The sequence below is a fragment of the Phocoena sinus genome, chromosome 8 (genome assembly GCF_008692025.1).
Source record: "Phocoena sinus isolate mPhoSin1 chromosome 8, mPhoSin1.pri, whole genome shotgun sequence".
NCBI lineage: Eukaryota > Metazoa > Chordata > Mammalia > Artiodactyla > Phocoenidae > Phocoena > Phocoena sinus.
This window is the reverse complement of record NC_045770.1, coordinates 27,869,863-27,892,318: the sequence shown is the minus strand read 5'-3', so window position 1 is coordinate 27,892,318 and position 22,456 is coordinate 27,869,863. Positions and strand designations below refer to the sequence as shown.

At 35.5% G+C, this 22,456-nt stretch overlaps 1 protein-coding gene across 3 annotated transcripts; it reads right to left on the bottom strand.

Moving 5' to 3' along the window:
* Positions 1-3,641: 3,641 nt before the first annotated feature.
* CASP4 (caspase 4) lies at positions 3,642-21,971 on the bottom strand. 3 transcript variants are annotated; one of them, XM_032640138.1, is made up of 9 exons: positions 21,639-21,969; positions 17,612-17,866; positions 13,186-13,295; positions 11,999-12,172; positions 10,553-10,787; positions 9,570-9,713; positions 8,327-8,436; positions 6,680-6,783; positions 3,642-4,504 (listed from the first exon to the last, which is right to left on the bottom strand). In XM_032640138.1, exons 1-8 carry the CDS (start codon positions 21,643-21,645, stop codon positions 6,685-6,687), a joined length of 1,134 nt encoding a protein of 377 aa, XP_032496029.1. In that variant the 5' UTR covers positions 21,646-21,969; the 3' UTR covers positions 3,642-4,504; positions 6,680-6,684. The 3 variants fall into 3 exon arrangements, with proteins under 3 accessions (XP_032496029.1, XP_032496030.1, XP_032496031.1); XM_032640139.1 differs by having other exon boundaries at positions 3,904-4,504; positions 17,612-17,863; positions 21,639-21,971; XM_032640140.1 differs by lacking the exon at positions 21,639-21,969 and adding an exon at positions 21,362-21,503 and having other exon boundaries at positions 3,904-4,504.
* Positions 21,972-22,456: the final 485 nt, after the last annotated feature.

Sequence of the window (22,456 nt, the reverse complement as noted above, 5' to 3'; positions counted from 1 at the left end):
TAACTTGCCTATTTTATCCCTCTATTTTCTTATATATCAAATACAAACAATGCCATTGATTACCTTGAAAAATGAGATGCAGTTCATTTACACTGCCTCATTTACATCTTATTCTACCTAATATTTGATATCACAATTTTTAAATATTAAATAATATATTTAACCCTCATTTCCTCTTCCATCAGTGTTGCTCAGTAGCTTAATTTTCTTCTATGTAAATTGAAGATTTTTGCCCTCATACAATCTCCTCCGTCTTTTCTCACCTCCAATTATGCCAATATTTTTAACCTATATTTTTATTTTACATTGTCAACTTATTAAGATTTTCATTCACTTGTGTATCCACAACCAAGCCTTCTGTGCTTTGTCTGTTATAATAACCAAATGTTAAAGAACCAATGAAGAACATTTACATTATTTTTGGCTATGTACATATTGCAATCTGTCTGGAAAAGTGATATGTTGGGACTATACTTCCTTCTCTTTGGGCCCAATCTCCCAAATAATTTTATCCCAAAGAATATTTCTAGTCTCAAGATCTACTAACTCACAATTACCTGGTCTCCTATACTTGGCCTTCACTCCTGTAATTCTATCTAAGGCCAAGCCATCACTCTCTTCATTCTATTCACTCACTCTCACCTACACAAGGACATTGTTTAACAATAGTCACATTGCTCTCTTACATCATTGATTTTCCCACTTACTCATATCAACACTATAACCATAAAAATACATTATAATACTCCATATTAAAAAATCCTCCCTGATCCCACTTCCCCATAACTCCTCAAAATCATTATCTATCATTGCTGTCTCCAACTGTTTTTTATTCTGTCTTGAACCAGCTCCAATCACCTTTTTGTCTCTAGCCCCCTACCAAAATGACTCTTGTTAATGTAACCAGTGACTTCCACATTGTCAAATTAAATATTTAATCCGCAATAGCCTTTTTGACCTATAGAAGCATTTCACAGTAATATTTTCACCTCTTCCTGAAACCCTTCATTCATTTGCCTTTCAAATAACAACCCTGTGTTGATTCTCCTGCTACTTCAGCTGGCTGCTTCTTCTAGTAACGCTTGCCAGTTAATTCATATCTTTGGTCTCTGTTCTGTTTTTCCTCATTTAGCAGACTCATCCAGTATCTTGGTTTTCAATACTGTTTATGTATAGGAAGGCACCCAACATTTTAACATTCAGCCTATGCCTGTTCCCTGAATACCATATTCATATAGCCAATGTCAATGGGCATCTATTTGAATGTCTGGTAGATATCTCAATCTTGACACTTCAACCCCCAGCTCCCATCTACCTCCTCTGAGAGTGTTTTCCATTTTATTCTTACAGTTATTCAAGCCAATTTCATTGTTCCGGTTATTCAGAGTGGAACACGTAATTCTTTTTCTCCAAAACTTTATCCAATCTGTTGACTTTACTTTCAAAACATGAATTTTGCTCATGACCGTCACTTCTACTCTTATCTATTCTTACTATCTCACCTTCCAAACAAACAGTATAAACAACCTGTCAAGTTCAAGAAAATACTCTGTTAGATTTTCTAGGGGATTCTGTTGGGTTTATAGATTAATTTGGGTAGAAAATTGAAATTTTTACATTTATTTGTCTTATCGATGATGATGATCTATCCCTCATTCTAGTCAATCTTCTCTTATATCATTCAATGTTTTTAAAAAATATTTTTCCACATATACTTTGCAACTATTTGTTTAGAATTTTCTATAAGTATGTTATATTTGTTGCTTTTGCAAAGAGAGGCTTTAAAACAGCAAAAAGTACTTCCTAATTAGTTGTCTTTTGAATATAAGGATGCTATTAAATGTTGTATATTGACTCAATTCTTGCAAATGTGGGGACTATATATTAATTCTAAGAAATTTTCAAAAAATAATGTCATATTTTTCAGGAATAGTGATGGTTTTATTTCTTGGCTTCCAAATATTTTTACTTTTGGTTTTATTGTCTTGGAAGTCTAGTGCAAAATTGAATTTTTTAAAAATATTATTTTATCTAAAGATAATACTTCTGTATTTCTGTACAAGAAAGCTATAGATTTTCTCATATTAAGTGTTATTCCTCTGTTCCTTTTTTCCTGATAGGCTTTTATTAGATACATGCTTTTAGATTAAGGGATTGCTTTTCTCTCTGTTTTTCTTTTTTATTATGAACAAATTCTGAATACTATTGAATGCCTTCTAAACTTCTTAAAATATCACAATTTTCCCTTTAATCTCTTATTTTGAGGAATGCTATCATAATTATTTTTATTATCAAACTATAACTGCATTCCCAGAATAAACACTAGCTGGTTAAAAAATATTAGTAATGTTTCATATATGGCTAGAATTGCTTAACATGTTATTTAGAATGTTTACATCAATGTTCCTGAAAAATCATCCTGTATTTTTCTAACTTTGCTTCTACCTCTCTAGTTTCATATCAGTTTTGTACTAGATCTGTAAAAGAATTGGAGTTTACTTATCTTTTCATTTTATGGAAGCATTTATGTAAAATTGAGTTTATCAATTTCTTAAACGTTTTGTAAGACATTTGTCTACAGTCACTTGGGTCTGTTATTTTTGCAGTAGATATGACAAAAAATAATTAATTTAATGTTTATTGATCCATTTGTCTTTTAATTTCTTTATATATTAATTCACTTTTTGTAGAATTCCATCTATGTTATGTATTGTATTCTCTTATGATTTTTTTTATTTATGTTTATCTCTATTTGTTGCACTTTTTTATCTCTAATATTGTCTTTGTGCTAATTCTATTTTTTCATACTCAGTCTTGCTGAACATCTGCTATCTGACCATTCTTTTTTAAAGGACCAGGATTTTTCTTAAGTGATCTCTTCAATTTTTTGTTTTGTTACCATTTCATAATTTTTTTCTTTTAAGATTTATTATTTGCTTTCTTCTATTTTCTAAGTCGTTCAGTATTTTTCTGACTTCTCAAGTTGAATGCTTAGTTTATACTTTTTTCCTTTCTTCTTTTTATATGTGTTTATGTATATTTCATAATTTATGTTTGTATATGTATATACTATCTGTGTGTGTTCTTATTTCCAACTATGTGGAAATGTGTGGCAGTCTTTATGTTATTAGGTTTCTAATATTATCATGCAGTAGTCAGAGAATGAAGTCTCTCCCTGTATATTTTTGAACTTTGGGATGTGTCTCATGTCTCCACATGGACATGAAGTCCAGAAACCTAAACATCATGAATCTTTGTAGTGTTAGTTAACCTTACAATTCAAACTTCAGTAAAATTGAAGTTTGAATTACAATTCAAACCCATACAATTTCAGTTTCTCCTTGCTTTGGAGATGTAAGGTGGTACAGTGGTTAATAATTCAGATTCCAGAGCAAGCCAGATTGCCTTCAAATCCTGGTGCAGCCACCTACTAACTGTGTAACTTTGGGCACATCACTTAAGCTCTATTTTCTTTTGTTTCCTTACCTGTAAAATGGTAATATTGATAGTGATTACTTTATAGGGCTGTTATGAGGGTTAAAGTAGCTACTTATATACACACAATCCCTTATAACAATCAAAATCCTTAAAATAATCCTGACATACAATAATAAATATTACCTATTATGGTTGTATTTGACATCTAGAGAATCCTTTTATTTTTTTAATGCAGTTCATCATGTACTAAAATATTTATTCAGAATTCTGTGTGTATGTAACAGAAGTGGTACATCTCCTTACTTAGTAGCTCAGATGACCATGTGCCAGAATTCTTCTACCAAGATTCACCCTTCCAGAAATTTTAACATTCTCCTCTTCCATTGCTGACACTCCCCAATCTCTTTGCTGTTCTTTATCTAATAATATTTGTCTTTTCATACAAATATACTCAGTTACACAATCTTGAATCAAAATCCCAATTTATTTTAGACAATAACCAAATGTTTGCTAAATAATAAAATTTTCCTGAAGCTTGGAAATATGCAGAAATCTGGAAAGAAAATAATCAACAAGAAAGCAAATTAACTTATAGATGGGAAGAAAGATACATAGGCATACTTTGCTAAAATCATAACTTACTGAAGAAAAAAATGAACTCAAGCTATGATGTTGGTTAAATAATATATTAGGAAACTTCTTCTGCACAATTCTAGGCCTGGGGTTTGATGAGTGTATAAAGGAGGAGCTGACCAATTTACAGCTCTTGTCTCCAGATGGGCACCATCTCCTTTCACCTATTGCTGAGGGCAAGTCATGACCAGTTCCCCTTACTCAATGAAGTGCAGATATTATACGCAATAAAACTAGAAAATCCAGTTTGCTTCTTCCACTTCATTTCCATACATCCACCATTTTAACTGAAATTGTATTCTCTATTAGAAGACCCCCCCAAAAAGACAGTTCATTTGTTTTCATTTTCACTGAAAGACAAAAGGTTAAACATGTGTTCTGTACTGGTAAAAGTGCTTCTTGAAGTTGAAACAGCTGAACTTCCTGTGATTTTCTGTAGAAGAGAAAAAGAACAGATGGTTAAGATAGTGATCCCTGGAAGCCTTCAATCCAACCCTTACTGTGATTCTTCTTTGATTTTCTTCCATATGCTTTTGCCATTTCCCTTGGCTTCTATCTGTGAACTTTGTAGTCTATTCATCAAAAAGTACTCAGAGTGATCTTTGCAAAATCTAAGTTAGATTATATCATTTCTCTGTTCAAAAGCTCTTGAAGGGTTTCCTATCTCACTTAGGATAAAAGATTTTAAAACATTTACCATGTGATCATCAAGGCCCATGTGATCAAGCTTCTCACCATTTTTCTGAATTTTACTCTGCCATTTTTCCCACTCTTATTCTCTAGCCAGCTGCCTTCTTGCAGTACTTTAAAAGTCTTAAGCACACATGTGCCTCAGGGCATCCGTACTTCCTATTTCCGGTGTTGGGATTCATTTCCCACTAGAGCCATAAGGTTCACTCCCTTACTCTATCCATTCTTTGTTCTGATTTCAAATCACTTCGTTACTTCAAAGCAGCCTTTATTGAGTAATCTATTTATACCAGTATGGTATTCATCTTTTTTTTTTTTTCTTGCGGTGCGTTGGCCTCTCACTGTTGTGGCCTCTCCCGTTGCGGAGCACAGGCTCCGGACGTGCAGGCTCCGTGGCCATGGCTCACAGGCCTAGCCACTCCACGGCATGTGGGATCTTCCCGGACTGGCGCATGAACCCGTGTCCCCTGCATCGGCAGGCGGACTCTCAACCACTGCGCCACCAGGGAAGCCCCGGTATCCATCTTTTTGTGTCTCTTTAGCCTTTTTATTTTTTCTTATTAGCTCTTACCACTCTCTAACATATATTAACTTGCTTGTGTATTTAGAGTCTGTCTCCACTCACTAAAGTATGAGCTTTCTGAGAGCAAGGACTCCATTTATTTTGTTCACTGGTACATTCCAAGCATCTAGAACAGAACTTGGAACATAGAAAGTGCTTGATAAATATTAGTCAAATAAATAATTCAATCCCCAAATATGGTTCTATTGGACTAATTAGGCAGTCAAAGCTATTCTGCTGAAGTATCTATGCATTTATGTAGCCAAGGTGTCAGAAACCAGGGGTAGAAGATGGTGGGGTAAATATTTCAAGATTGAGATAAAATTTACTATAAAATATAACCTTAATTATGTTTCTGAGAGGGAGATTAATAATATGCTTATAATATAGTGTGATATAAGCTGTTATGAGTGAGTAAATACTTGTTGGGTCTAAACTCAATAAACCCATTCTAAAATAATTTGACCAAAAATTTTTTGTTTAAGTGTTAATATGGGTGATTGAAGGGGTTTCTGAGCAGTAATTAAGAATCTGAGTGGCTTCCCTGGTGGCGCAGTGGTTGAGAGTTCGCCTGCTGATGCAGGGGACACGGGTTCATGCTCTGGTCCAGGAAGATCCCACATGCCGTGGAGTGGCTAGGCCTATGAGCCATGGCCACGGAGCCTGTGCGTCTGGAGCCGGGAGAGGCCACAACAGTGAGAGGCCCTTGTACCACAAAAAAAAAAAAAAAAAAAAGAATCTGAGAACTGACTCAGAATGTTCTGTGATCTACACTGTGAGAACAGTCAGAGAACCAGAGTCTTCATTGACACAAACTCTTCCAGGGTGCATTTTATACTGTATAGTAATGGTGGCTCAGTATCAGTAATATGACACACCTGCACTCAGAGGACCACAGTCCTGCTTTCTCTACAGTCACCTCTTTTTCTGTTTTTTTTTTTTTTTTAATCTGAGGCAATATTTGGTAACTAATAATGTGTGTGTGTGTGTGTGTCAGAGAGAGAGAGAAAGAAAGAGAGAGAGAGAGACATGAATTTAAGTAATAATGGAAGCATGAGTACATGTCTATGCTAATAATTGTTACCCTGTGTCCTTCACTGTTTATTACTTTCTGTCTCGATTTGGCTTACCTTCTTGGTTGATTGATTTGATTGATGATTGTAGAGATGGAGGGGTGGATCCAGATGCATATAAATAAGGTAAAAATTAGCAACTAATCAACAAACTACATCAACAAGGAATACTAATTTACTAATTTGACCACTAAAGCAATAGGCTGTCATTGGTCATTGGACCTCACTACTAATATCACTGTCCCACTTATTTTGCCTGCCAACAAAAATTCTTGATACGTACTATTTTCAATTGCCAGGAAAGAGGTAGAAATATCTTGTCATGGAGAGTCGTTCAATGGTGGGCATCTGGGCTTTAACACTTGGTTTTTCAAATGCTTTTTGTACCTAAAAACAAAAAGAGGTTCTGGCTGATACATACCTCTTATGCATTCTCAAAAAATGTTTTGCACAATGAGCCAAAAAATTCTTCGAATGAAGGGTGCTCCTAGGATTGATGGAACCAAGCCCTTGGACATTCTTATTCCCTGTCACTGCTACCCTACCTCTTAGAAATGACACCTAATGTCAGAATATGCTCTTTATCTCAAAATACACACTTCACACCTAATTCAAGTCTTTTCAAACTGCATTTTTTTTCTAGTTTCCACTTCTGATCTACAGATCTGATGATTAATTATCCCTTGGTGTTTGTTCATGAAAAGTGGACCTCAGAGATCCTCTATCTTCAAACTCTCACAAGGTTAACTCCTCAATTCAATAAGGTTAAAATCCCAGGATTTTGTCCTTAAAGCCTGAATGATGAGCAATATTCACATTCACCATCAAGATGAGCTCTGAAGTATTTTTCTGTAGACTGATCAATGAGATCCTACTTACCTAGATCCACTATTTCTAATCTCTTCTGAGGAATTCCCTTGAAAGTATGTCTAAATCCTATTCATCCAATAGGACTTAACTTCCTAAGCTCCTAGTCACAGAGACTGTGACTCAGGTTACAATGTAATCTTCTCCAATTTACTAAAGGTATATCCTTCTTTTCCCATGGGAATGCTATTGTTCTTTATGGTTTTAGTTTAAAAATAACCACACTTTCCCATGTTCTTAATACCAATACTTTTCTCCCTAAAAAAGGAGGGACATTTATTCACTCATTCATACATTTATTTATTCAGTGAATATTAATTCCTCCCTTCCAGCTTGTTGAGTGTTGAACAAATCCCTGCCTTCATGAGCTTGCATGCAAGTGAATAAATACAGATAATAAGCAAACAAAATATATACTGGGTGGGTGGTAGTAAGAGCTATTGGAGGAAAATAAATTAGGAAGGAAGGGGTAAATAAGGAATGTCCTGAGTTGGGGAAGAAGTATCAAGTCTTCCCTTCTGGGCCACTCTATTCAAAGAATTTTTCTCATACATTCTCTTTCATGTGTCCTAGGACTTTCTCTTTTGGATCCTATCACAACCTGTATTACACACTTTTTATTGTTGTTGTTGGACTACTTATTCATTGCCCATCTCTCTCACAAGAATGTTAGTTCTAGGTAGCCTTATGTCACATATGTCTCATTTACCCCTGTGTCATGAAGATATAGCCCATTACTAAGTAGACCACCCAATGTATATTTATTGAATAAATGAAGCAGTGAAAATTAATCCAAAATACTTTCCATTCTTTGAATTTTAAGAACTTATAGCCCATAACACACAAGCTCACATGTTATAATATTTTGTTCTATTTTGATCTTTTGCTGTGGTGCATTAACATAGTCTTTTTGTAAATCAGATTTTAAACACATGGATTACAGAAACCAGTACCACTCTACTTTTGTTTGTCTGACAAAAATCTGTCATTGTCACTTGAAAGGCAAATAATAGTAAAGTCTTCCTGAATAAATACATGATTAGAAAAGGAGAGAGGAGCTTACCTTTCTAAATACTTCCTCTAGATGACAGCACCAAGAATATTTTTGGAAGCATGTGATGAGTTGAGTAATGAAGAGAGAACCTTTTGTGATGTCTCTCCAGGCCACATTATCTATGACGACAAGGAGTGGTAAGCCTTGGGCTGTGGCCTTCACCATTTTTTTTTTTTTACATTTTTTGTCTTTTAAAACATAGCTTGGGAATTATCTTGACATGTTTAGGGGAAGAACTTACAACCTTTCATTAACTCATTTTCCATAAAGAAGTTGAACTAAAGAAGCAGCTCATCAAAACTGCAGGTCATTGCATAGTGATTACCTTGTATTTTGGGAATTGACTTTCTACTTTGTGACTTATGCTTATTCATTTGGCTTTTAAAGGAGGCTTGAGAGATAATTGTAATTATCCCATTTTACAGATGAAAAATAGAAGCTCAGAAGGATTAAAGAATTTCCTCATGTTCACATAGGTGATTGTTTACAGATTATATACCATGATGTCTTTCACAATATAGTGAGCAAAATAAATAAAAAGACCTAATGAAACTTTTGGAGGGAAGGGAAATGTTTTTGGTATAGATAGTGGTAATAATTTCACAGGTATATACTTATCTCCAAACTCATTAAACTGTATACATTAAATATGTGCAGCTTTTTTATGTTAATTATACCTTCATAAAGTGGTAAAAGTACTTAAAAATATGTAAATTAGAAACCCTCAGATATAAGGCTTCTTAAGATGATTACCTAAAGTTCAAGGACTAGATACTGTTCCCCTAATAGTAGGCCTAATAAGTCCCATTGTATCATTTTCTTCTTCCTTTAAAAGGGCATCCACCTTCTTGCTGGGATACCACTCTAAATAGTACCAGATGGGAAATATGGAGAAAATGGCTTGGAGTTGATAATTTTTGAGAAATGGCCATCAGTCCCTAGATCCATAAAAACTCTACTCAAAATGTTGAATGGATTTAATAGAAAACTGAATCAATCATTTGTTTTTAACTAGTGTGATGGTAAAAGGGATTTTTTGTATTAGGTTGTTTTAATGGTTACTATACCTTTGTCTGTAAAGTGCAACATATAATAAAAGTCAATTTTTAGAAGTGAAGAATAAATAAAATATATTGACAGCATTCAAAATTTGCGTCAAATAATTGCTGCCCAGTGCTTATCTTGTTTTTCTGGAATCTTCAGAGGTAGCCTCAGACCCACAAATCCATGTCTGCAATTGAAAGACACATACGTGGGGTTGAGGAGCAGAAAGCAATGAAGTCCTTCTCCACATGGGTCTTGTAAATGGCATCCTCCTCCAGGTTCTCAGGTGACTGTGAAGAGCTGTCTGCCAAGGCTGCTGGAGAGTCACTGACCCACAATTCCCCATGATTTGCTGTAGAGACATCAATTTCCTACACACTGTGTCTCCCTCAGTATGACTATTACAATTGCCCACCTCATTCTTTTACAATGTTTATTCTAACCAGTTTCACACACACATGTGCACACATACATACACACATACAGGTGTATCTCCACCCCACATACAACAGTTTGCCTTTTTCTTGTGTTGTTGAGCAACATGCCAATTAATAGTGACAGCATTTTAGAACTGGAAGAACCCACTTGCTGAGAATAACAAAGAAGTTAAAGCCTTATCTGCATAATTTCAGAGCATAGTTATCATTTTATAGCTAAATTATTTTGGCTTTTCGTCTTCAAACACTGTTCCAAAAAGCTAAAAGGGAACTGGGAGTCAGGAAAAAGAAGCAAAGAAAAATGTCACTGCAATCCCAGTTTCCCTCATCTCCTTATTCATTTCCCTTTCAATAATATATGAGAAAAAAAAAAAGATACTGCTATCACATAATAGCCTGACTTTCAAATGAAATTATTCTCAAGCCAGAGAATGTCAAAATGTCTGTAAAACATTTACAAGTAAAGTTGCCATTTAAATGATTTCATTCCAAGGTTGGAATATTTTTGTTTAACTTTGATTTGAGAATTCTGGTGATCTCCTTCACCACTTACCTTGAATCAAATTGAACAGAAATTTCTCAGCTAACAAAACAGAGTCTCATGATACCAGCCCCCTAATTGGAATTTCCTAATAATTCAATTTAGTGTATTTTCACTGGATGGGGTTTAAGATTGTTTCCCCTAGAAACAAAACATACTACAATCCTCTGCAAACACCTTTATGACTTTTGGATTTTTCATCTCAGAACTTACCACCTCTGCAGGCCTGGACAATGATGACCTTAGGTTTGTCCTTTAGACTGAGGCAATTGCGGTTGTTGAATATCCGGAAGATGGTGTCATAAGGTAGCACATCTGGGTTTTCATCACTATGCATAGTCCCACAGATCCCATCCAGGATGCCATGAGACATGAACACCAAGAATGTGCTGTCTGAAGATTTGTGCTCTTCACAGGCAGCAAATCTGCACAGCACTGATTCCATATCCTGAAAAAGACTGCAAAGTGTTACTTTAACAGGACAAGCATTAAAATTAAACTGACCTCCTATTTATTATGATCAGTATAAGAAACATCTGTAACGTTCCAATCATGGTGGCTTTACATAGTGGTTACTTGATGATAGTTTTATTTTTATTTCTATAATGGATCAATGGATTCAACTTTTTGTTCCTTCTGACATTATATAACCTGTCCTCTTAATACATTTTACATTTGCTTATTGTCGTTATATACTTTCATTTTCATCTCTGTATTTTCTCTCATTACTTAATAAAAACCTTGAATAATAAATGTATCATACCACTTCCCTTCTAAGGCACTCCCCACCATACTTAAAATAAAATAAAACTTGTGACATAAGTATACTTCCCCTTCTGACATTCTTCTTCCTCTTCTAGGCTCTAGTCACACTGGTCTTTCTGTACTTTTCAAGTGCCAGTTTCATATTAGGTTCAGACTTTTCACTTGTAGTCACGCCTGCTTGGAATATATTTCATTCACATCTTTCCAGAGTTATCTTGTCTCTGATAGTCATGTGTCAGATCCCATATTACCTCCTCAAAATGTCTTTCTCGGCCATCCCATCAAACATTATTACTCCTCACTCACCAATTTGTTCTTATGTTTCCTTTTCATTTCCTTTTCACTTTTTTTCAATCTTAGAGACACACAGATACATCAAATATCTGAAATGCTCTGTTTTGCTTATAGTTTGATCACCCCCCACCAAGTGAACCTAGATCAGTGTGAGCTGGGAACCTTCAGTCTCATTTACAGACCCATCCGCAATGCCAAGATAGCCCCTGGAACAGTCAGGATTCAGTATTTATATGGTGATCACACTCCTGCTAACATTCATTACTCCAGAATTTTCTGGGAAATATTGGGGCTGAATCTCAATCATCCCACTTCAGAATTAAGAATTTTGTGGGTACATATGCCAATCACTTTTTGTACAGTTTTATGGAACTGAGGATATTTGAAGATCTAAAGAGATATAGATTTCACCTGTCTTAATATTTTTATTTTATAACACACATTCACACAATTAGATACACACACATACACACACACACACAACACACAAATGAGACCTATGGTTGTTAAAGTTATTTGCTTAATATTATAAAGTTCACTTGTTAGTAGGAAGATATGTGTTGAATATGTATGTGTTTGGGGTGGGTGAGGGGCCCTTACCCTGGCTGTGAGTTTCTCTTCCACATCCACACTGTAGCCAAGGCCCTCAAGCAGCCCCTTCATTCCCATGATGTCATGGGCAGCCCCATTCCTGAGAGGGAGATGATCAAACTCTGTATTGCATATGATGAGAGCCAGACGAGTGCGGGCCTTTATCTCCTTTATTGGATAGATCTGCAGGAAATTGATATGCAGTGAGTTTGATTTACCTAAATCTCTCTTAAACCCTCATACACCAATCACTGTTGCTTTTAAGGGCTTGCATAGATGTCCTCTCTCCTATCCTGTACCAGAAGACACTGTCTTCTCTCTTTTAGTAATGGATTGAGTCGATAATAGAAAGAAGTACAAATTGGAAGGGAATTATTTTTCAAAAGCCCAGACAATGATCCAGATTATATTTGTGATGGTTACTCGAGAATCTTCAGGAGACTAGAACAATTCCTACCCTCTCCTTCTCCTCTTTCTTCTCCACCTAGTCAAATCTTTCTTAACAATCAAGTTTCAGATCAAATTTTGTAAAAACCAGGAGATATTTGCCATTGACTCCAGCTAAAAATAAAGATCCTTTGCCTTGGGTAACATTATTCTGGTACTATTTTTTTTTTGTGTGTGTGTGTGTGTGGTATGCGGGCCTCTCACTGTTGTGGCTTCTCCCATTGTGGAGCACAGGCTCTGGATGTGCAGGCTCAGCAGCCATGGCTCACGGGCCCAGCCGCTCCGCGACGTGTGGGATCTTCCTGGACCGGGGCACAAACCTGTGTCCCCTGCATCGGCAGGCGGACTCTCAACCACTATGCCACCAGGGAAGCCCATTCTGATACTATTTTAATTTATAATGTTTTGCAGGTGTTAATAATTTTTAACTGGAATGCAAACAATTACTACTCAGCCATGTTATCTTATAAATATTTTGATTCTATGACTACAGCTAAAATTCTAATAAATCCCAAATATATAGGACAACAAATAAATGAAAAAAGTGAGAGACTTGTATTTTATCATAAGGTTGAAAGAGAATTGGAATCTGTGTGAAGCCATGCGATTTCTTCCTGCTCAAAGCATCTATGAAAAAGGAATCCACTGTCCCACCCTGCCACTCTGTAACTAATGCTTTAAGAAATTGTGTAATTAGTGAAAGCAATTGTTTTTCTCTCTTCCTCTCTTTCCTGTACAGAGCACAGTACCTCTTCAGCCCTTTCTTTACACAATTTAAGAAATTCTTCATGAGGGCAAAGCTTGAGGGTATCTGTAGTTTCTGCTGACTCATCTGGTCCAGTCACGATTTCCTCAGGAGCTGCAGAATACATCGCATAATATAAATTGTGATATCAGACTATGTGACCCAGTTATCACCTAAGAAAACTGACAGAAAAGGGTTATCCTGGGAAAAAGATTTTTAACATGTTGGGTTATAATTGCATCTAACCTGTGTGTGAGGAGACAGATGTATTACGACTGGGAAAGAAGGGAGAAATCCTTGGTAGTAAAAACAGATCCACTCAAAAATGCAATAATAGATTTTGATATTATGAAGAAGACACCTTAATGATTTAGGGTCAAAGTTAGCCTTCCTTTTACTCACGAAAACAGTTTGATTTTTCCAGTGGTTTTACTCTAGGGTATTACTCATCTGTGTGGACTTTCTACTGTCTCTGAGCAAGAGTACATTTAGTAAATATTTATCAGAGTGCTACCTACTAGAAATAGAATTAAGTCACACTCACATTGAGTCACTTTTTTTTTTGAGAGTATGCAGCACTTATTACAAAGCCAGGAGATACAAATATCCCAGGGCAGGAGGAGGATACAGCCACAGCACCTCAGACACAGGACAAGGTGCAAACACAGACAAACCTGTAGGGGGACACCTGACCCCAAACACATAGGTTGTGATAGAGTCTTGCCTCCTCCCTTCATCCTGATCTGATCTATGCACATTGGAGAAAAACTGGTGGGTGGGGGTCTGTTGGGGTCTGTCCCTCAGGGGTTGGACCACTTGACTTCTTGGGGATGGAGCTGAGGTCAGATCTCACAGGTTCTGCCTTCCTGTGCTTTTAGATGCCTGTTGCTCTTTCCTGACTTGGCCTCAGCTGCAGGTGGGAAGGGCACTGCAATTTAAAATTTTCTAATGTCCACATTGAATATAAACAGACACAATCAATTAATTTAATAATATATTTTGTTTAACAATATATACAAAATAGTATCATTTTAACCTGTTACTAGCCACAATTTATGCACTTGAAAGCCACATGTGCCCAGTAGCTATCATATTGGGTAATATGACATCCCAAGTCTACTCCTAATTCGCACAACAAACACAGACACATACACACTCAAATACTTAATAGAATCCTAAATCTTGTACCAACCAGGTATTATTTTTTCAGCAACCTCAGCGTGAATTTTTAACCTTTCCAGAGCAGATAGGCTTCAATGATTCACCGAGTTGTGAAATCAGCTATTTAAAGGAGAAATGCTATGCATTAATCATAGTATTGCATCCAGTGTCGAAGGTACAATTTTTTTTTTTTGTCAGAGATGCTACATTACTCTGAATGTCCTTGCCTCCAAAGTGCTGAATAACCAGCCCTAAATTTTCAACCCATGTTTTAAAATGTGAGGAAATAACTTCTCCTTGTTGGAAATGAGAAATGTAATATTTTCTGAAACTGTTTGGCCTCATTTGACTAAGATTGTGCAAGAGACTGGGAAAGTCCAGAGCCCTCCCTTGGAGAAGGAAGAGATTCCTCATAAACAAAAATCAGAAGAGGTTTATCAAGACCTAACATAACAAGGTTTTTGTCTATGAAAGGAATAAACCTTTATGTTCATTTACATGAACGAACCAAGACAGTCTCTTATTTTATTTTATTTTAATTAGAAAGGCAATATTATCTTCTGTAAATTTTTCAGTTTTTAAACTTTATAAATTTTTCAATTTCATTTATTTGTTTCCATTAGTTTTTAAATAATATTTTTTTTATAAATGTCTTTCTAAAAAGTATGCTAAAAATGTAAGCTCTGGAGATGCAGCAAATGGTATGTCTTTAAGTCTACCAAACTGTCTTAACATTTATTTCTTTTTTTTTTTTCCTTTTTTTTTTTTAACATTTATTTCTGTAGATAAAGTACTGACACATACTCTCCTTTCCTACTCCAGAAGATTCTGCCAATGTGAAGAAGTCTAGGATCTTGGGATAGTCCCTGGTCAGAGGGTATGTTTTGTCATTGAAAGTCTCCTGTTTCCAGGTCATTTACAAGTTTGGTGTACTCTTGAATTTAATAAATGTCATCTCCTAATGACCAGTATATGTCTATATATAGATACAGTATTTACAGAGAAAACTGAAAATTAGACTATCTTATGGCTAATAGTAAAATTATCATGAAACTGAATCATTTCATTACAATGTAATGTAGTGTAGCCTGCTGTTCAAAAGGAGTACCCATGGGCCTGAGAGCACAGCAAAAAGAAATAAGAAAATAAGCAGATTAGATAAAAACTTTAATATCTGAGTTTTATCTGTTACCTAATGAAATGCTCAAGAAACCCCTTAAACTGAAACAAAACTAAAGATACTGATATTAGATAAGACAAGTCCTTCTCCCTTGGCAAGTAGGAATTTGAGTAATTATCTCTCTGACTGAATAACAGTGCTTGGCACATAGTATGTACATATACTGCTAAATAATTGAAACAAATAGCTTAGATTCTTCCTATCCCCCACTCCATTTCCTCAGTATCTCATTAAGAACCCTCTGAATTATATCCATGCCCAAAAGGCCTGGCTAGAGCTTTTACATATTCTAATAGCCCCACTCACCAAGCTTCCTGTTCTCCTGGGCCAGTATACTCTAGGTGTCCTGAGATTCCTCTGGAGGTTCCATGTACAGTAGAACTCAGGGGGCTACTGGATACTTCATGAAACGGTCTATACCTGCTGCCTGCCTGACACAGACTCTGCTGATGGGATAGGTTATTTCAGTTTAAAGTTCATTCTAGTTCCTGGGGTTGCTAAAATCATTTTGGAGTTCCCCTTATTTCAATTCTGATTCCCATTTGTTGAATTATCTCTGATCTTGTTTTTATTTATTTTATTCTCTTCTCTTCTCTTCTCTTCTCTTCTATTCTATTCTATTCTATTCTATTCTATTCCTTTATGGCTTATTTTAGGATATTGAATATAGTTCCCTGTGCTATACAGTAGGACATTGTTATTTATCCATTATATATGTAATAGTTTGCATCTGCTAACCCTAAACTCCCAATCTATCCCTCCCCCACACCCCTCCCCCTTGGCAACCACAAGTCTGTTCTCTTATTTTGTTTTTAAATCCAAATTGTTTTTATCCTATCCCAGGTTTAAGAGAAAGTAATAAACCTGCACAAGGACCAACTTAAATGTTAATGATAACATAGCCTAGGCCACAATCTTGGACATCTATTAGACTAGTGTATACTTCCTGCTGGTGGGAGTGTCCCTTCTCCATAGAGAAGGGATTATTGAAAAAGCTTATTTGCTATAGTGAGGTCTCTACAGTTATGTTGCATGTTGTTTATTATTGCTTATTATTATTGATAAACTCTAGTATTCAGGCTGGAATTTTAGGTTAAACTCTATACCAAATTGAGTCCATCACTGGTGAACTTGGATCTGAGAATATTTAGACTCTAGTAATATTCATAATTCATTTAAAGTGAAGTTTTGAAAGATGTTAATATATTGGACAGTTTATATTGAATAAGTATTCTCCTGATCATATTTTGTAACTCACAGAAATGAATAAGCACAGTAAACATTGAAATATTATAAGCTAAAAATAATTCTGATAACTAATATTTATTACATGCATGTTCTTCATTTGCCTATTCATCCAATATTCATTACATGCCTGCTATGTCTCTGGCACTCTGCTAAGAGCTATTATTCATTGGTGAAGAAAATATTTGTGATCTGGATTAAGAAACTCAGTGGATTATAGTCCTGTCTAATGAGATAAACAGGGGAAAGAAGTGTAATAGATTTGATGTGGAGAATAAAGTGTTTCATTTTATATATCTTAGCTTTGTGAAGCCAGTGGAACCTTCAAGTGGAAATGTTGAATATGCAGCTAGAGCTAAATATATCTGGAGTTCAGAGGAGAGTTCCAGATGGGAGCTAACATACTAGGAATTTTCAATCTGTGTCTGCCATTATGTTCCTAGCTTTACAAAGCCTGTGATGAAGTGACTGAAATTGTCAAATTGTCCCCATTTCACAGATGCTCATACTGATGCTTAGGGAGGTTAAGAAACTTGAATGAAGTCACATAGTGTCCAAAGTGACAGAAACCTGAGTTCAACTCCAGGTATCCCTTACTACAAAGTCTCTGCAATTAGCTATCTCTATGATCAACCTAAACACAAGGACTCAACTTCTAAGCTAATTGGAAATTAGATGCCCTCCCACAAATGACAAGGTGGCCTCTAAAAGGACAATGATAGGTTTAGTGAAAATTATACTTTAGTAATAGGAGGATGGGGAACTTAGAGGACAGTGGAGCAGCCTTGGAGCCAAGTAGATCTGAAAAATTTAAGATATCCCTTGAAAATAATTCCAGTCTTACCTTTTATACTGGTGGAATTTTTGTCTATGTTTAGGAAGGTTTGAACAAAGATTTGACCTGCTTCATGGCGTTTCTGTCGCATACAGTCCACCAAGACCCATGCCTTGTCTTCAAGCTTGGCATTATAAATTTTTTTCTTCTCCTCTTCCTCCAATTTCAGGACATTTTTTCCCACCAAGTCATCCAAAACGCCAGTAATGAGCTCTTTGCCCACAGATTCCAAAATCTTAAGTGGGTTTTTGTTGCATGTGTCTTCTGTCAGAAATACAAAGCTTCCTTTTACTTGATCTTGTCTCAGTAAAAAATTTAGAATTGAAAATAATCTGATGACTGATCTTTCAATATGGTAGATCAATATGACACCAGGTTAATATATTACTGTCTGGGATAATTAGAACTTTTGTGGGTGATTAAGGAAGTCAAATTAATAAGTATTTTATTGTAATACCACAGGTATTATTTGAATGGATAGTGCATGGGAAGGCAGGGTATCTCATCAATACTTAATTAAATCTACAAAGACAGTTATAAAGTTCATCTAGATATAAAGATAGTCTTGACACAAAATGATATATTCTAAAAAAAAATGCACCAAGACATTAAAGAACTTTGCCCCAGAAGCACCAGCCTCATTGTTCTTGTTGTCTTGAAGTATTCTTTCAGTAAATGTTTATTGGGCAAATATTATGAGAAAGAAACATGGACATTACAAAGCATGAATAAAAAGTTACCCAATATCAGTTCATTTAATAACAGCTAACATCTATTATGCATTTAGGATTTAAAAAGAAATACATTTAAAGCAATATACAATATTTTTATTATTTACAAGTCTCTGTACTAAATACTTTATAAATATTAATATGATGGACCCTCACAATAATCCAATGAGATGGTTAATATTTTCCCTATTTTACAGATCATTTAAATAAAATGCCCAGATCACACAAATTAGTATTCAAATTCTGTTCTTACACCATATTCTATAAAGTTAAGCATAGCACAGCTTCAGTAATTAATAGTTGATATTCATTGAGGCCCCATTGGTCTCAAGTGCTTCATATGAATCTTATAAGTTAAAGTTAATAAAAATTCCATGTAACATGTATATTAATATTTCTATTATATAGTAAAGGAAACAGACACAGAGAAGTTAGTTAAATATTTGATCCAAATTGTGTGAATAGTACACCATGTTTAGTAAGAGGGTAGGAAGGAATTCAAACTCAGGGGTTCAGAATCGAGTCCCCACTCAAATCATCAAACTACTTTACATGATACTTGGTAAAGAGTTACTTAAGAGAATAGAAAGTGATTCAGGGACTCAGAAAAGACTGGGTTCATTTCTGCAGATGAGGTCACAAAATGCTTCTTCTTAGAAAAGGTGGCAGAAACACTGGTCTTACACTAGAGTATACACATGTCAGAACAGAAAGATTGAAGAATTATGAACAACATGCAGGTTAATCTATGAAATGTTTACTCTGACTGAATTCTGGGTTTCTATTTTATTTATTTCTGCCTTCAACAGGCTGAGTGTTGACTGAATAAGTGGTACTGGGAGAAATATGGTAAACAATAAAACCAAAGAATGTTTACTTTACATCCTCTTATTATCTACACATTCTCATGTCTTCAGTTATTAGCTTTAAATAATAAATAAATTATCCCTGAATTTATAGATTCAGCCCAAAGGTGGATCCCCAAATTGAGGGTCATATATTCATCCCTTCTCTGTATCCCACAAACTCATTACACTCAACTTTTAAAAGCTGAACTTCTCATTTTTCATCACCTGCTTCATTCCCTATATGTACTAGTTAATGGTTTCTTACAGTCAAGTGCACCAAATCAGTAAAAGCTGGTGATACTGAACCTCTTCTGCTTTCTTTATATCTTATTTTCCATCTCACTTCAAACTGTATTGATTTTATCTGCTAAATATTTGCAGAATCTGACTACTTCTCCCTCTCTAACTGTTTGATACTCTAGTTCAGGCCAACATCCCTTCTTGTTTAATTACTCTAAGAGTCTGATAAATCTACTCTTGTCCCCTTCTAATCTGTTCTTCTCAATGAAGCAAAGTCAGTGTTCTAAAAATCTAGACGTAACCATGAAATGTCTCAGCTTAATCTAATCTAGGTCTTCTCATTCAGCCTCATCCTCTGCTACTATACCCACCTTGCTCATTACATTTTAAACACTTTATCTTTCTTTCAGGTTCTACAAAGCCTTTACTTAGGGATCCTTATGTGTACAGTTTCTCACACCCAACATTCCTTTCTATTTCTCAACTGCTTCCTGTTTATCTTCAGGTCTCAGATGACATGGCATTTTCTTTAGGAAATTTTCCCTGATGCTTAAGACTAGACTGAGTGTCAGGGCAATATGCTCCCAGAGAAACTTGTTTCTCCCTAAGCTAACATTTTTTTCCTTATAGTTGTTAATTAGTTAACAATGGCAACCAAACTCATTAGTTTATGTTTATTGAGTCACTTTACTTGTTTTGTCTACTTCTTTTCAGTTTATCATATCTATTATCTAATGATGTCCTGATTCCAATTCAATAACAAGTAAGGTCATCCTGCCTAGCTAAAGAGGCAGCCATGAGTGTGAATTTAATGTACTACTCCCCAGTCAAATGCTGTATGAGCACCATGAAGAAGATAAGAAAACAGTCAGTCCTTACATTTTAGGAGTTTAAATTAAATGTGTGAGATGAGACAGAAACCTTGGAAAGAATTACACTACAGGGAAAATAAGAAATAAAGAAACACAATAGCAAGAAAGTGTGAGTGGGGGGAATGCAAGTAAATGTTTGTTAATGAAGCTGAAATCATGCTTTAGAGAGATTAATGGTAAAGTGAATAAATATATTTTGAAAGGTAGGAAAACCTGTCTGACAAGTTCAGACACTTTTTAAAAGGCAATACAGAGCCATTGTATGTTCCTGAGTAAGAAAATTGCATTTGTAAATACCTAGAAGGTAAGAACTGAAAGATAAGGATCTGATCATCTTTCCTAACAATGCTAATCTGCAGACAAACCTAGTCCAGCTACATAAGAATCATTTGTAGATCTCTAAAAGATTATAAATGCTTACAGTCTATCCATGGTTGAGTAATTCGGGGTTATGAAGGGGGAAATAATCTAAATTTGTTAATGTCTACAGATTATTTAGATTTGTTGTAAGGTTTAGAAACCACTGATCTAGTTGAACCTCTTCCTTTTCAAAATAAGAAAATGAAGCCAAAGAAGTGATATATACACTAATATGTTTAAAATGGATAACTAATAAGAACTTGCTACATAAAAAAAAAATAAATAAAATTTTAAATTCAAAAAGAAGTGATATGATATACCTGAATACTAGCTACATAAATAGCCAATGATTCCATCTCTTATACTTTCCAGTTTCTGTGCGTAAGATATGTGACCTGAAAGCAGTATGCAGTATGGATAGGAGGGTTAAATCCTGGAGATAGGGAGACCAGTTAAAAACTGTGATAGCAATCCAAGAAATACTGTGCTAGAGTAGTTAGCACCACAGCTAGAATGGGAGGAAAATGTAGTTACTTTACAAAGACAAAGAGCATAATTCAATATAGGATATAGTAAGGGGGGGGGGTGGGAATTCAAAGACTCACTTATCTGATTACGGGGACAATTTTATGGAATCAAGAGGAAGCTGAGAAGATTTCAGAGTGCATTTAGGAATTTTCAGAGTTTTCTCACACATAAATAACTTACTCTATTTGTCTTTATCCACCCTTCACTTTGATAACCAGGAGCTGCAAAAAAGGAAATAACTTCTTCCTGGCTCTGAGGTAATCTGGACACCATACTCTCCTTAGTATCTCCGAGACAGTGTCCCCCAGTTCAAGTTACACAGAGCTAATAAGGAGAATTTAGCTTGCACAGGATTGGCTCACTTCTCTTGTATATTTCTTCCGGTCACAAAGCAATTAATAAGTGTTTTCTAAGACCCAAGTTCCTGACCCTCAGCTAGGAAAGGACCCTTACTCACCAGCCATATGTAACAACCGTAGTCCCTTCCTGATAGCTTGAGAAGAGCACAGGCTTGAAAATGAAAGTTACTGGACACTTCCTCCATTCAGGGGGCAGGGACTCCTAATCATAGATTGGGAAACTGCTGCTCAGAACTTCTGCGTTCACTGTCAGGAAGTCCCCTGTAGTCAGCAAATGGATTTCCCAGTCCTTTGGGAAGGATTATTTCTTCCTTTTGGAAGAAAAAAAAATGAATTGACAAAATATTTTCCAACCTATGTTGGAACCTCTGACTGTTTTTTTCCCTCATTTTCTTTTTCTTTCCTTATTTCTCCACACCTCGTTCTCTCTGTCTTTCTGCTTTTGATCTCTCAGTATTTCTCCTTTGCTCAGCTACAAGTGCAAATCATGAAGAAGTTAAAACTAACAGGTTCCCTTTCATTTCCGGATAAGGATTACCCAAATAACTTTAGTTTCCTGTTTTAACTGTGCTGATCATGGTGGTATTATTCCCTCTTCATCTCCCTATCATCTTACATTTTTATTGGAAATAAGTTCTGAACCCTTGCCTCCATTCCTTTCATGATTTTCTTTAACTGCCTAAGCTTCCCTCAACATTTAATTTTTACTGAGGGTGACTATTCACCTCCCTTTTTGTTATATTCTGAACAAAGACTGACCATAGAAGTAGTCTCAGGCTGTAGTAGAATGATTGTGTGATAGTACAAAAGATATATATCCAGAAGAACTGTTAGTGAAAGGGGAAAAAAAAAAAGACTATGAAATGCTCAACTTGAAGGTCTTGAAAAGGTCAGAAATTCTAGGTCCATCCATGCT

Bases quoted from the DNA above. Each gene is read 5' to 3' on its own strand.
- CASP4 (XM_032640138.1), bottom strand. The intron at 13,296-17,611 runs GTAAGACTGGAA...TGTATTCTGCAG, and splicing joins AAATTCCACCAGTATAAAAG to CTCCTGAGGAAATCGTGACT. The intron at 10,788-11,998 runs GTAAGGGCCCCT...AGTCTTTTTCAG, and splicing joins AAGAGAAACTCACAGCCAGG to GATATGGAATCAGTGCTGTG.